The 14,109-nt window shown below is 41.4% G+C and overlaps 1 protein-coding gene, 2 non-coding genes and 1 gene segment (V, D, J or C); 2 read left to right on the top strand and 2 right to left on the bottom strand.

Moving 5' to 3' along the window:
* Nucleotides 1-5,482, bottom strand: part of LOC102205369 (E3 ubiquitin-protein ligase DTX1-like) — a 40,557-nt gene extending 35,075 nt beyond the window's left edge. Inside the window, exons 1-2 of one of the 2 annotated variants that reach the window (XM_005746008.2) lie at nucleotides 5,162-5,482; nucleotides 2,437-2,663 (exon numbers count right to left, since the gene is read on the bottom strand). In XM_005746008.2, coding sequence (XP_005746065.1) covers nucleotides 2,437-2,663; nucleotides 5,162-5,226 — 292 coding nt within the window. In that variant the 5' untranslated portion in view covers nucleotides 5,227-5,482. Of the gene's footprint in view, nucleotides 1-2,436; nucleotides 2,664-2,911; nucleotides 3,310-5,161 lie in introns of those variants that run through there. The other variant, XM_005746009.2, reaches the window with a different exon arrangement.
* A 619-nt stretch (nucleotides 5,483-6,101) lies between these two features.
* trnat-ugu (transfer RNA threonine (anticodon UGU)) lies at nucleotides 6,102-6,174 on the top strand. Its single transcript has one exon. It is a non-coding gene; the product is annotated as a tRNA-Thr (tRNA).
* Nucleotides 6,175-6,830: 656 nt separating this feature from the next.
* On the top strand, nucleotides 6,831-6,903 carry trnak-uuu (transfer RNA lysine (anticodon UUU)). The gene has a single exon. It is a non-coding gene; the product is annotated as a tRNA-Lys (tRNA).
* Nucleotides 6,904-7,337: 434 nt separating this feature from the next.
* On the bottom strand, nucleotides 7,338-10,809 carry LOC102205094 (Ig kappa chain V-IV region Len-like). The segment is given in 4 exon segments: nucleotides 7,338-7,739; nucleotides 8,600-8,752; nucleotides 8,861-9,052; nucleotides 10,704-10,809. Coding segments are annotated over 4 exon segments (531 nt in total).
* Nucleotides 10,810-14,109: the final 3,300 nt, after the last annotated feature.

The following is a 14,109-nucleotide window of genomic DNA, read 5'->3' as shown; positions in this document are numbered from 1 at the left end:
AATGCCATTCAACCTGCTAGCACGTTTTGGTACCTTGCCATAGCCCTCATCCTTCCCTGTTACTTCATCTTACCCTCTTGCATGTTAAGCACTTTGGTACACCACTGGTTTTTAAATGTGCTATGTAAATAAAGTTTGTTGTTGTTGTTGTTCAATGCAACAAAATTCACAGTGAAACTGGTCTCATGTACGTTTTTCTGTTTCTGTTGTCAGATAAGAGAACGTCTGAAACATCTCAAACGCAGCCCACAAACATCAGGGAAAACCAAACAAACTCAAGCCATTCACCAAACTGGTGGTTCTTATTGCTGAAACCCAGACTGTGTGACTGAACTGTTCTCTAACAAACTCTGCATTCTCAAATGTTCTGGGCTGGATTAAAGTTTGCAGAGGGCTGGATCTCGAGTCTTCAGCCAGCCTTTTAAACGTGAAGTCAGATCCTATGAGAGATCACAGATGGTGTCTTTCGATTTCCTCACATCGCATATTTCAGCCCTGTTGACCCAAATAAATGTGGTGCAAACATCTGGAGGATTGTCCAGCAGAATCCCAGATTGACTGCATTCTCTAGCAGGATTTTCCTGGATAACACTGCCTTTGGAGACGTCTCAGGGTATATAAGAATGGTCCCAGTCGTCATACGCTGAGCAAACGGATGTATATTTTTATGAATTATATTACAGGTGCATTATAGTCTTCACATGTTGAGTTCTTGGAACTAAATAATACTTATTCTTTATGAGTCAAACAACTTGTCAAGCTCTAAAAATACTTCTAATTTTCCAAACACCCCTGATTAGTAGGCTGCCATCATCACACCAGGAACAGCAAATTTAAGACATTAAAAATTAAGTTATTAATGACTTTGCTGAGACTTTTAGAGCTACCCTGAGAGCTGTAATAGAGCCACTGGTAAGCCTTTCCTGGACCCTGGGCTACATGTTTGACACCACTGTCTTATACCTCTGTCTAAGCTTATACAGTGATGTGTTTAGGGGTAAACAGTGACTTAAGGAAAAAGCTTTAACCATGATTAGTAGAGGCCAAAATCCAGATGCTAAAGAAGTACACTGTGCACTAACAGAATTCCTGAGGTTGGGCAAGAGGTGTCTTTGCAGGAAACCCTTAGACACCCCTCGAATTGGTGGGTGTGTTGCCAGGTTCCTTCTACAGAAATTATATTTGTGTGTCTAGACTGTATTAACTCTGTGACATTAGACGAACACGTGTACGCCAATTACACGAACAATGTTTGAAAGTTATGTAAGTGAGAGAAACAGGAAAACAGAGACTTTAAAATAAACATGAAACCAGAAAACTGGGAGTGTGGAACATCTGTATTACAGATGTGTCAGCAGTTTCCACATCTGTGAGCCTGCTAGGGCCCACTTGGGTCTGAGTGATGTACATTTTAGGGACTCCGTGCTCGCTGCAGTCTTGTTCTGAACGACAGGTGTCACTACTCAGAGAAAAACTCAGGCTTTTGGATTCAGCGCTGGATGCGAAGGAACTAAAGACGATGAAACAGGGACAAAGCAATAGCGGAGTTCTTTTCAAAGTTTTCTCCTAAAAGTCTCCAAATTGATGTACCACAGTACTGTGGTGGATGTGGCTCAGGCATGAGAGAGAATGACAAGGGTTCAGTCTCTGGCTACTACAGCCTGCATGCTGAAGCAACCCTGTACAAGACAGAGAACACCTGCAAGTGTCACTAGTTTATTGTCCACAAACCACCACCTGAGAAGTGAAACGCTGGCCTGTCGACAGTCCTCCTGTGCATTTCCAGCTACTTTATCGCTGTGGCTTTCAAATGTATCTTCTCAAACTGGATGTGAAGCAATGCACAAAGAAGTGGAAAAAGTAGAAGGACAAATACGTATGCCAAATGAAACAAAGAACGGGCACCCAGCCACCGGGACACAAGGTAACTAACGCACAACACACTAGGAAAAATACCGACAACGACGTCACCAACTTACGTACAAAGATTCACAGCAGAAGTCTGAAACAGGCCTGAGACGAGCTGCGTGTGTATGTGCTTGTGTGGTTGGGCGAATGAGGCTTGTAGTAAAAAGTAAAATATAAGTACTATTCCATTTTTATATATTCATAAATAGTACACTTGACCTTAGTCTGTCCACGCAGCGCATTACAAAAATAAAGAGGTGTAAAACGAAACTACACCGAAGCTGTAAATTCACAATCATGCTGCTGTTCTCGACACTTCATTTGACGCTGATCTGATATGCTGATCTCCACTGGACCCCCCCTTCCTCATTACGGGTCCCCCAATAATAGAAATCCTGTAAGCACCCCTGGCCATAACAGGACTGTTACTCTGCTTCAGTGCAGCAAGTTTATGTCCCCGAACCTGCAAATAAACCCCGACATGACAGCTCTGCAGCGTGCACCATATGCCCCATCGTCCCAGCTTACCTGTGTCCTGTCTGAACTGGTGCATGGACTGGAGATCTATGATGTAGGGCGAGAGCCGGTTGTCCACCTGGCCGAGCACCACGCTCCCTCCGCGGGGGTCGCTGCTCCGGATGGCCGCCTCTATCTGGTGGGAGACGGCGGGGCTGTAGGGCCGCCACCGGCCGTGTTCGTTCAGCCATTCCCACACCACCACGGCAGAGGCCAGGAGCATGTTGTTACTGTTGGCCCTGGAGGGGAGAAGCACAGATGAAACGACAAGAAAACAGTGAGAAGCAGCAGCGCCGTGGAGGTAAAACAGGAGGAGGCTGTTAGCCCAAATAAAGGCAAGCAGAGGCCAAAAGCGCAGCGAACGGGCTGAAATTCTCCGCTATAATCCCTCCGTTTCAGCCACGATCGCTCCCTGTCTGTGCGAGCCAGTGTCGTGATAAATAACAAAGGCCCGATCGCTGAAACGAAGCCAGGCTGGGGGACTTACATGGAGCCGAGGCTGAGCTAACGCCGGGAGAAGGCGGCGCATTCTTCCACGAAGATCCGAGCTCCGCGCATGGCCGCGGGGAGAAGGAAATCACGGCCCCAGCTCAGTCTGCCTTTGTTAGACCACCGACACGCTGCGCTAAAACACACTGACACACACGCAGAGCTCGGCGGCCTGGTGCTGAGGTTCCTGTGCGCTGGGGTAACTCCAGTCTCGGCCTCGGTGCCGCGTAAAAATAAAAAAATAATAAAGCCGCTGATTCCTTTTGCTGGGTGTAGACAGCAACAGCTAGTGTGTGTGTTTGTGGGTGTGTGTGTGCCTTTCTTCTGTAGTTTGGGGCGTTGCAAACAGAAACGTTGAGAAAGTAGTAGCTTCCAACAGCGCAACCTCAGAAAGAACAACTCCCAGACCCTGAACAGGTTCGACCGGTTCCTGATTGTCATTCAAAACAAATAAACATCTGTTTATGAAGTCAGTGACAGGAAAAGTTGTATATGCACACCAATGATTTGCTCCCCACCCACTCACTAAACTTTAGCAGACACAGAGCTTTATGCGGGGACAGCTTTGTTGACTTTGGACATAAATGTGGATGAGAAGAATGAAACATCTAATAACTTGGTTATAAGCAATGGTTACAAACTAAACACACAGAGGTGTGAGGGCCAGAAGCAGCCCACAGAGGGTCCAATGCAGCACACTGCGTGGCTCCGTAAAGTGTGACGACTGCAGCGAAGTCTAGGAAAAAACGTTCTGCTGTGCTGTTCCTGGAGTGGTGATGTTGGAGACTGGCCCCATCCGGGACACTTGACGGGCTAATGTGACGTATTCCAGGTCACTTAGGCTAAACCTGTGCGTTATTTAAGGCCGTTAAAGTATCTCTCCATGTTCACTGTAGTAAAAACAATTCAGTTCAGTCATATTACTGAATAACTAGAGATGTTTAAAGAATTATTCGTGGTTTGTTTCTATTTGGGACCCCCCAAACCACTAGCGGTGGAGAGTCTGTTTCCATAACTCAATTTTAAATGCTGGTTGACACTATGTCACTATGACACTATTAGCGACACTATGTTCATCTTAAATGGAAATTATCCAGATTATTAATGTCAACAAAATCTGAACCTGAGATCAGAGTCTGGTAATGTCACCATTGTGAATTTTGTGCATTTTGTTTATGACAAGAATTAACCAAAAATATCACAAATCTTCACCCACCACAGTCTCGTGGCAGTGAAATAATCGTGACCTCTGTTGTTCATGTGTTCATTCATTGAGCAGATTCGTGTGTAGCTACAGAAAATAAACATTTTCGACTGTAAAGCGAGGCACGCCCCTATTGGACAGGATAGAGGAGATGCTGTTGTATTACATAGATTTGGTCACGTCAAATATGACAGTTCTAGTCCTTCACGTGACACTGCATTTGATTATTAGTGAAATAACAATAAAGGGTAGACACTGAGGAGAAAAAGACGGGGGGAGGCAGGTTGCGTGCGCGCACCTGTGCGTATTTGGCGTGCGCTGCAGCGAGAGCCAAACAGACTAAAGCGAGGATGAAGTGTTGATTCTGAGATTCTGCTACAGTCGGCCATTCACGGCTGTATAAAGTGACCCCCAGGGCACCGGGAAATGACCGCTGGACACTCTTCAACGCGCACGAGTGCGCACGCCAAAGATGCAGACACATGCAGACAAATGCACACATGCAGCTTCTGACTCTCCCTGTATGTTCTCTCGCTCAGACAGGCCACCTGTACCTGCACCTTGATTAGTAGATCAAATAGGAAAAAAAAGGAAAAGGAGAGGCGGAGGAGAGATGGAGAGAATCCAAACGCCGATCCAGTTTTTTTGGTAGCTAATGCTTGAAATTCTGAAATAATTTTGAAATCTGGAGGAATGTCCACTCAGACGGACACATTTCACCAGTAGCAGAATAAAATAAAGGTCCAAAATAAAATAAAAAAATCATATAAACAAGAAAAGTCCAGCAATAGACGAAACAGCTTTAACAATGTCGCCACGGCTCGATACTAAACCCACAATCACTTCATTTTCAGCAGCCTGCAAATAAATTCACAAACGCGATTTCTCATTCCTGCTTTTAAAAAGCATATTCTCAGTAATACTAGCTCTTCTTGTATCGCAAAGAAAAATCTAAAGGTTTGTGAGGGCAGGTCTGCCTGAAATACTCACTCTTCTACAGCTTTAATCTACGCACAAATGTTAGTACTTGTATAAAACACTCACCTGTTGATACGATCTTCTGCGTCCACACACTCCAAGACTTTCGGAACAAAATCCCGGTTCTTCATGAATGAAAATCTATCCTTTCGGCTCAACCATGGCTCCTTTCTTTCTCCCTCTCTCTACCCAACAAAGGAAAAACACTCTTCGCTTTCTTCTCTTATTTATAAATCTGAAAAATACACTATCCAAAAAGTCAGGAAGTAGAACCCATCTAAAGGGTTAAAAGTGGGAAAATGGTGCCTCCATTATGTGATGAAATTAATCTGGCACGTATCCCTTCGCCTCCATCTTCACTAAAACACTGTGGTGAAAAACTATGAGGCTCCAGAGGGGACCCCACCAGCTCCTGCCCCCTCACTCCACGCCCAGAAACGCACCAGTGTGGACGCAAAGAAAGAGAACACATTCAGCTTCAGTTTACTGACCTGCTTACTTTTTGTAACACGCGCACAGGTGGAATATGATTTCAAATGTAAAATTAAACCCTTTTCTATGTGTTGGGAATTCACTGAAATTTTTTTTAAAAGAAAGGAGTTTAGGAAAGTGGTTGTCTTTGTGTGGGTGGTCGCACACTGCCGTCTAGTGGAGGACATGGAATGACATCTAGATTGTTTTATTTAAACTGAAAATATTTTAATTGAAATCACAGAATAACGAAAACTCAGTTGCACGTTTATCAACTTTTAGAAGCCGATTAGACGTTTTTAAAGTCTTAAGTCATTTCTCTTCATCTCTACGTCTCTACTTTTTCATATGTATGTTTCAATTAGCTTCCACTGATGACGTGTGTAACCAGGATTCAAAAATGTCTGTTTTACTTAATAATTATGTCGTAAAACATAATGGCGCTTTGGTTCTACAGATATACTCCTGCAAAGTCCGTTGTACTAACTTGACTTTAACTATTTTAGTAATACTGGCGGCTCTCGCTTTCGTCCCAGGCTCCATAGCTCAGGGGTTAGAGCACTGGTCTTGTAAACCAGGGGTCGCGAGTTCAAATCTCGCTGGGGCCTGCGAATCATTTTCTGTTTTCATTCTTAGTTTAGTGTCTTGGACACTTCTAGACGACCCAGCAAGGTTCCCTAGAATTTAGCGTTTTCTTTCATCTCATTAAAAGTTAAGACCCAGAAAACCAAAATAAATTATTACAAAACAAAATTCCTACCTTGGTCCTATGGAGGACCACAAGAGCCACGCGCATCAAAATAAAGAATTCTGTGCTTATATAATGAATTGTAGAAGAAGTTCTTCGTCATTCGTTCATTCTTGTTAATGTAATGTAGCCTGATTCTCTGTTTACAAATCAGGTAGTGTAAAAATTACAATCAGAGAAGGTTGTTGTTGTGGTATTTCTGCGTCTGTATAAATGTATTTGCTGCATTTTGTAGCTGCATACAGTTTAGTAAAGGTAGCAGTTTGTAACAGGGAGCTAGCCAGCTACTCCCCGGTATTTTCAAACGCTTCAGAGCTAATAGACTATGCGCACCTTAGCATAAAACAAGAAGTTAGCATTTTCTCGTGCACAGGGTCTATTGTAAAGGCTATAAACACTGTAAACGACTCTGTGCCATTAACGTAGATCCGGACCAGTTTAAAAAAAAAACCCCCAAACAATATAATTATATGGCACGTGTCTCTCATATACAGCATTTATGTGAATTCGTGCAGAGCCCGGATAGCTCAGTCGGTAGAGCATCAGACTTTTAATCTGAGGGTCCAGGGTTCAAGTCCCTGTTCGGGCGTCGGAGTTTTTGCTTCTTCACCGTTTTTCGGTCTGTGGCGTGTGTTTATAATAATAATGTATTCTTTATTGATCACCGTGGGGAAAGTCCTCTCTGCGTTTAACCCATTCACTCTGTGAAGCAGTATGGCATCCAGCCACTCCCACCCCAGCTTTACACTTGTTAGCTTAACTTAAAAAACTTTAAATTTAAAACTTTGACATTTTTGTATTTATTTCTTATACACTTCAGTTTATTTCTAAGAAAACCAACGACCTCCAGTATCTGCCTGTTGCCTTATCTTGGTGTCTCCAGATGTATTGAAGTTCATAGCTTTGTAAGATATGTGGGGAACTAAATAACTGAGCAACATGGATATAATAACATACACAAAGACTTAACTTTTTGTTTTGCATTTATAAGCAAAATAGCAACAAATCATTTTAACTACTTGAAGGAAAAAATACAGTGCATTTAGCAACCCAACATAAGAATGCCATAAATAAGAAGTGGAAGAAAAACAAAGAATCTACACTTTATACACAAAATAAAAACCCAGACATACACACACAGGTTGTATATATACAAATGCAACATTAATACATTGAATCCATGTAATAGTGGGCATAAACTATCAGCTGTGAAAGTATAGTTGGTGTCGGAGTTGAAGTATTACTACTATTTGTCATATATTTACGGGTGATGTCAGGATCTGGTCCGGATGGCGGTCTTCTTCTTCTTCTCCTTCGCCCAAGCTTTCCAGTGGGTGACACAAACAGCCAGTACCATAATCATGAGGATGAAACCCGTGATCATGCAGTACCAGTGATTAAAAAGAAACCGAGATAAACCTGAAACTGATGACAAACAGACAAAATAAAGCCGAGGGTGAAACATGTTCTGAGACATGAAGTCCTGCATCACCTCTGACTGGTTTTCTTTCTTTCAGTGTGAACAAGTTTAACTCCACATTTATTCCCGGAGACTTCTTAATATAAAAATGTGATTTACACAACATTAGAAAGAAATGCAGCTGTAAATCAAAGAAGTTCATCAGGTTAATGCTTCATCTCTTACAGGCCATGGGTCATGTCATTAGTAAGAAGGCCGTAACACTGACGTCAGTACAGTAAAAAGTGAAATTTTCAGAAGCCAGTGAGTGGGATGAACTGGACCCTTTCCCAGACCAGTTCTGTCCACCAGGCCATGTCTGACACCCCCGTTTTAGACCACACTTCACTCGACATCTTTCTAAAAAACCTGTTCATGAATCCGTCTCGTTCAGGCTGGAGTCCGAGCAAACGTTTAGAAGTTGCATAATTTCTCGATGTCCAGCCCGGTTTGTGTTGTACAGTTATTTCATTTTTAACCTTAATTTATATTTAATTCCTTCCTAGTTAAATTTACCCTTTTTAATTTTTCATATTTATTTCCTATCTTATTCATAGCCTTTTCCTTTTTTGTTTTCTTTAGGTCACGAGCAGTTGTCCAAGCATTTCACTGCATATCGTACTGTGTATGACTGTGTACGTGACAAATAAAATTTGAATTTGAATTTGAATTTAAAATAGCTCCTGAATTAAATTTGTGTTTACATCAAGTACATAACCTCACCTTCTGTCCTGCTTGGACTTTGCAGGGGAAGTTTGTGTGGAAGAACTGACTCTGAGCTAAAGAAAAATTTGACAGTGAAATATCACCTAAAGGTTACTCTTACCCTGAAGCTTGGTTCCTTCCCCAATTTTTAAGTCTGAGTTTACGTAGGAAATACAGTAGTACAGCCCCAGGTCTCTGTCCTCGATACTGGAGATCATCAGTGCCAGAGAGCGGTTCACCAAAGTCACTGTATAACGACTGTTGAGCTGAAACCCTAAAAAAAGAGTAACTGGTAGTTACTGGTCACCTGCTTCACAAAGTGAAATCACAGCCTTACACTCTCTGCATGTTTCCAACATTTTTAAGTGAGATGATCGGTCACCTTGGATGGGTCGTCCCTCTTTGAGGCTGGCAGAGAAGATCATGGTGGGAGGTTTATCTGGGTGATGCTTAAGCCACGTTGTGTCATAAAGATAGGAGAGGTTACAGCCCACGCTGGCTGTTGAACCCAGCTGGACGTGTTGGACCTCAGCAGCAGGAACAAGCAGCATCCAGAACCCAGATGTGATCAGTTCTGAAGGGGATCAGAGGGACACCAACTTTTAACGAGCCACACAGAGAGATCTCTCTCTGCAGTGTCCTTAAAATTCAGTTTTACTCAAGCAGTGGGAAAATGTTGAAAAACTGCAGCTCGTCTAAAGTCCACCTGAACCTTTCTCAGACTCTGAGTGAGTCCCCAGTGTCTCCTATATATATATATAAATCACAGCACAAATAACAGGTTTACAACCTGGTGGAAAAATCTGCACCTGCAGCCAGCACACAGCTAGTTTATGCTGTTAGTGCCTGGGTCACTTTGAATTATCTGACAAATAACACGGCAGCGAATTGGCTTGTATGTGCATCCATACAGTTTATGAATGCAATCACATCTGTCTCCAAACAAACAAACATGATGGTGACAAAAATGCTAACTTGGCTTAAAAACGAATTCCAAACCAGCGGGTGACATCACTGCGGCTGTTTATCTGTCATACACAATCTATGACTATAAACTCAAGGCTGCTGGCACAGAAACCATCTAACTGAAAAATATTTCCATTTGAAATGATTATCTTACTCAGTGGATGGAAACCACAGATTCACAGAACTGGACCACACTGCGGCTCATTTTCCTTTATTTTCTGAAGAAGTGTTTCAAAAATATTTCTCTGTATCCACAGTTATGTAAAAGTGTTGCTCATTTCACATTTACTTACAGTCTGTTCATCCAAAAAAGAACTCGTTGGCTCTGATGGGAAGCACTCAGCAGATTCATTTTCAGAAAGAGTTTTTTTTCCATTCGAAATGGTTAAAAAGAATGTTTTTGCTGTTTAATCAATACATAACACCGTAATGCTTTTTAAGCATTCAGTCTTCAAAGTGTATTCAGGTGCATTGAGTTTTATGCAGTTAGTGTGTAATCAGAGCAAATTCATTTGACTGGACAGAGACTGGAAAGGTTTTCTTGGCAGTAGTTGTAGCCTCCAGGTTTCCTGGATTTCCACTTCTGGATTTGGATCTTTTATCCTATACTCCCAGCAGACCCACAGCCAGTTTGGAGGAGACGCACCTATGAACTACCATCTTCACAGAAGAGCATCAGAATTCAATTAAAAGCGAGGAAAGGGGTTTTAAGATCATTAAGATGATTAATGTTGTAGATTTAAAATGTTATGCAGATGACGCTCAATTCTCTCTTTGAGACGTATATCCTATGAATCAGCTGGAGGAGGTCATGTTATTTTTGTGACTTGAGTGGAACATATCTGTGAGTTCTTGTATCCTGAGTCGGAGCTTGCTGATCTGTAATCGTGGGTGCTGTTTTCTGTTACGAGCAGCAGTGCAGTCTGACTCCTGAGTACTTCCTGATGACCCCAAGTTCTTTGATTCAATGAAAATATTTGAACTTTTCTCCTCATGAGCATTTCTGTAGTTTACTTTTTTTGCTTTTTAACATTTAAAATAATCAAAAAACAACAATGAAACGTCCTGCTCCCATCACCACAGTTAGTACAACCACATCGAGTGTATGTCATGCCATCATGACGCCCTCTCTCATATCTGTTTGTTCATCTGACACAACTTTAACCTGCTGGAAGGTGAAATTTCCATCAGTATCATTGAAATTTGCCTCCTTCCTAAAGCAGACTTTTGATACCCCACAAAGCATTTTTCTTACTCACCAGTAAGAATCGATGTAATCCAGTGAGACCTCATCTTGTATCTATTTTCGTGTCCCTGAAGGTGGTGATGTTAGGGTCTAACAGACCACTTCCTTTTCAGCTGCCAAGCCGCTGTTTCCACTGAAAGCCTGCTTCTGTATTCTCTTACTTTTAACTGCTTTCACTTCTGCTGTGAGGTGAATTTTCCACAGTAGTTTGATGCGAGTCTTACAATCATCCCATTGTAAGACTTGCATGGAGATCCGGGGACAGCCGGAAACATGACCTTGACATTAATGGCTAACTTGGCATTTAAGTTCTGCTTAACCTGTTAATGGTTATAAACTATTAAAAAAATATTAGTATTTTGTTGCTCTGTAACGTATTTGGAACTAAATTATTGTAATAAAATGTTACTACACAAGTAAAAACTGCAATATTCTACTTTGATTCTGCATGTTTACATCCTAAGATATACACATATTCTCATGTAATCATCAGTTTTTTGTGTACATTTCATAGTCTGTGAATATCTCATGTTCATTCCTTTTGCTTTTGCCTTTATAGTCATACATGTATTTGTTATTTTTGTGTACTTATGTAGGCATGAGTACTTGTATCTGTATGTATATATTTACTTAGACTTTATACTTTTTATACGTCACTACATTTATCTGTTAATTAAATGTTGCGCACCACGTGAGGGAGTATAACTGTATGTTTTGTTGTGCATAATGACAATAAAGAATCGTGAATCTTGAAATAAAGACTGGAGTTTGAGCATGCGAAGCAGGCTGACATAAAGGGAAGTTAAAACCACAGAAATGGCAGAAATTCTAAGAACATGAACCCCGAGCACACAACAGCAAAACAACTGTCACCTCTGTGAGAGGACCTGAGGTGGAAAATATCATAAAGCAAACATTAACCAAAGGATCAGCGATCAGCTTGTTTTTAAAAACATTACAGGGGAGCATGTGGTCGAGCAGCGCGGTGGCGGGGGTGTCTCTTTCACAGGTCTGATATGACAGTCAGACCTTTGTTAGGTTGGATTTGGATTTTCCCGATCGTATGGGGAAGTGGGTCATATGGGGATTTTTCTTTTAGTTGGTGCAGGTTTATTTCGCCTGTTATGGGTCACACATGATAGTACAGGAAATAACAGATGGTCTCAAGTTAACAGAAGACATTTAGATGTGACTTTGGCCTCACACTGATGACCCAGTTTGATTAACTTTAAAATGTAAAGATGTAGCTGAACTGATTTTTTTTACATTAAATAAGAAACATAGGAGGGCCCTTTGAGTCAGATTTTAACTGTTTGTCGGATCAATCTGTCACCAAAACTTCCTTCTATAACCAGACAACTGTTGCTAACCTCTGAGCAAGAAAGGAATGTGTGCTTCTGGATCTAGCAGGACTCGACCGTGAACCCATCAGGTCCTCTGAGTCAGGACGAAAACCTTTGGAGAGAAAATGTTTACCATGTATCTCTGCAGATGTGAGAGCAGCTGGAAGTGATTCAGTCTTCAAACATAAAACTGCGTCATCCCAACTTTTGACTGAGTTTTGACTTGAAAAACATTATTTACCTTATTTCTTATTTACTTTCTCCAATGAAACAAATATTTCGGTTTCACTGTTTGTTTGTTTTTTACATTTTTTGTGTCTCTCATTGCAACTTACTGATCATATAAGTTTTATGATGCATCTTACTTTTAAAAAAATGTATTTTAATTCTAGATTTTTAGTTTTTTTCTTCTTAAATCTATTTTCTTGTGATCTAAGTTCAGTAGCCCACAATCAGACCCTGCAGAGGAAGTGAACAACCACAGTCTTTCCAGGTAACCTAAAAATGCTACCACGGTCTGCGATTGCAATTATTTTAGGTGCTCATCCTGTGGTGTGTCTCACTGATCTGCACCACCTGTTTTAAAGGTGCTGTATGAATAAAGAGTGATTGAATGAAGATTTACAGTAAACATAACAGAAACGGGGAAACAAGACAAACAGGGAGGAACAGGCAGGGAAATGCCATGAGACTAAAATATGAGAGGATTCAAAAAATGGGAACCAGAACCTTAACCTTACAAAAATGAAAACTTGGCGTCAGTAGTGCTTTGATATTGAAGCCTCACATGAATAGATTCACAATGAAAACAAAACAGGAACCCCAAATCTAAAATAACAAAAGCCCACGATGATTACTCGCCACCTCCCTGCACCCATATGTCATTTGCTTGCTAATTAATTTAATTTGACTAAAAAAATAAAAAGTAAGTTCAAAATGTCAGTGTTCAGATGATCCTGGTCCGTTACTTCTTCCAAAACAAACACAGCTTGATTAACACCAGGAAACACGTTAACGGATTTTGCCCACACTACACCCAAGCTGGAAAATTGCATTTCACCACAAGGTCACAAGTTTGACACTGTTACTGAAATGACTGATAAATGACCAACAACTGGGTAAAAGTGGATGAAGGTGATTCTCAGGTAACTTCTTTCCCCATTTTTGACAGTTGTTTGTGATCCTCTCAGGAAACCTGCGGCTCAGAAACAAATGGGTCACTTTGTGGAAACCCAAATGATGACAGACAAAACTGCAGCTGAACAATAAATACATGAGGACGAAGAGAAGAAACAGACATTTCAAACTCACATGCTAAATGTACTATACTGTACTAATTCTGGAATAATCACCAACAAATTACAATAAAATCAAAAACTTTAATTTAAAAAAGTAAACAAAACAGTCCAGTTGCTGATATTTCAAACCCCTTATCTTTGCTTTAGTAGTATTCTAATTACTATGAAAAGTACAAAACATTCACAGCACAAAACACTGTTACCACTAAAAAGGCACAGATGCATTCTTTTGAATTGACTAACTGAAGACAGGCAGGTGTACGCTCCACAGCCACTTTATTAGGTACAACTTGCTAGTACCAACTTAGCCCTCTTTTCCCTCCAGAGCAGAATTAATTTGTCATGGCACTGATTCAACAAGGTGCTGGAACCATTCCTAAGAAATTTTGGCCCACACTGACATGACAGCATCACACAGTCATTGCATATCTGTCAGCTGTTCCTCCATGTTATGAATCTCCTGTTGGAAGCAGCCATGAGAGGATGGGTACAATGCGAGCATAAAGACCATGGTCAGCAACAGTAATTGGGTAGACTGGAGTTTAAACACCAGTCAGTTGGTACTAAGGGGCCCAACATGTGCCAAGCAGTATCCCCCACACCATCACGCCACCAGCAGCCTGACCTGCTGATACAAGGCAGGATGGAGCGATGCTTTCATGTTGTTTACAGCCAAATCTGATCCCGATATCTGAATGTGGCAGTAGAAATCCAGAGTCATTAGACCCGGTAACCTTTCCCCCCCTTGTCTTTTATTTTATAGTTTTGGGAAATTGCA

This window comes from Pundamilia nyererei, unplaced genomic scaffold (genome assembly GCF_000239375.1).
Source record: "Pundamilia nyererei isolate P.nyererei 1_Seehausen unplaced genomic scaffold, PunNye1.0 scaffold00171, whole genome shotgun sequence".
Classification (NCBI taxonomy): Eukaryota; Metazoa; Chordata; class Actinopteri; order Cichliformes; family Cichlidae; genus Pundamilia; species Pundamilia nyererei.
Note: the sequence above shows the minus strand (reverse complement) of the source record. Positions and strands in the feature narration are given on the sequence as shown.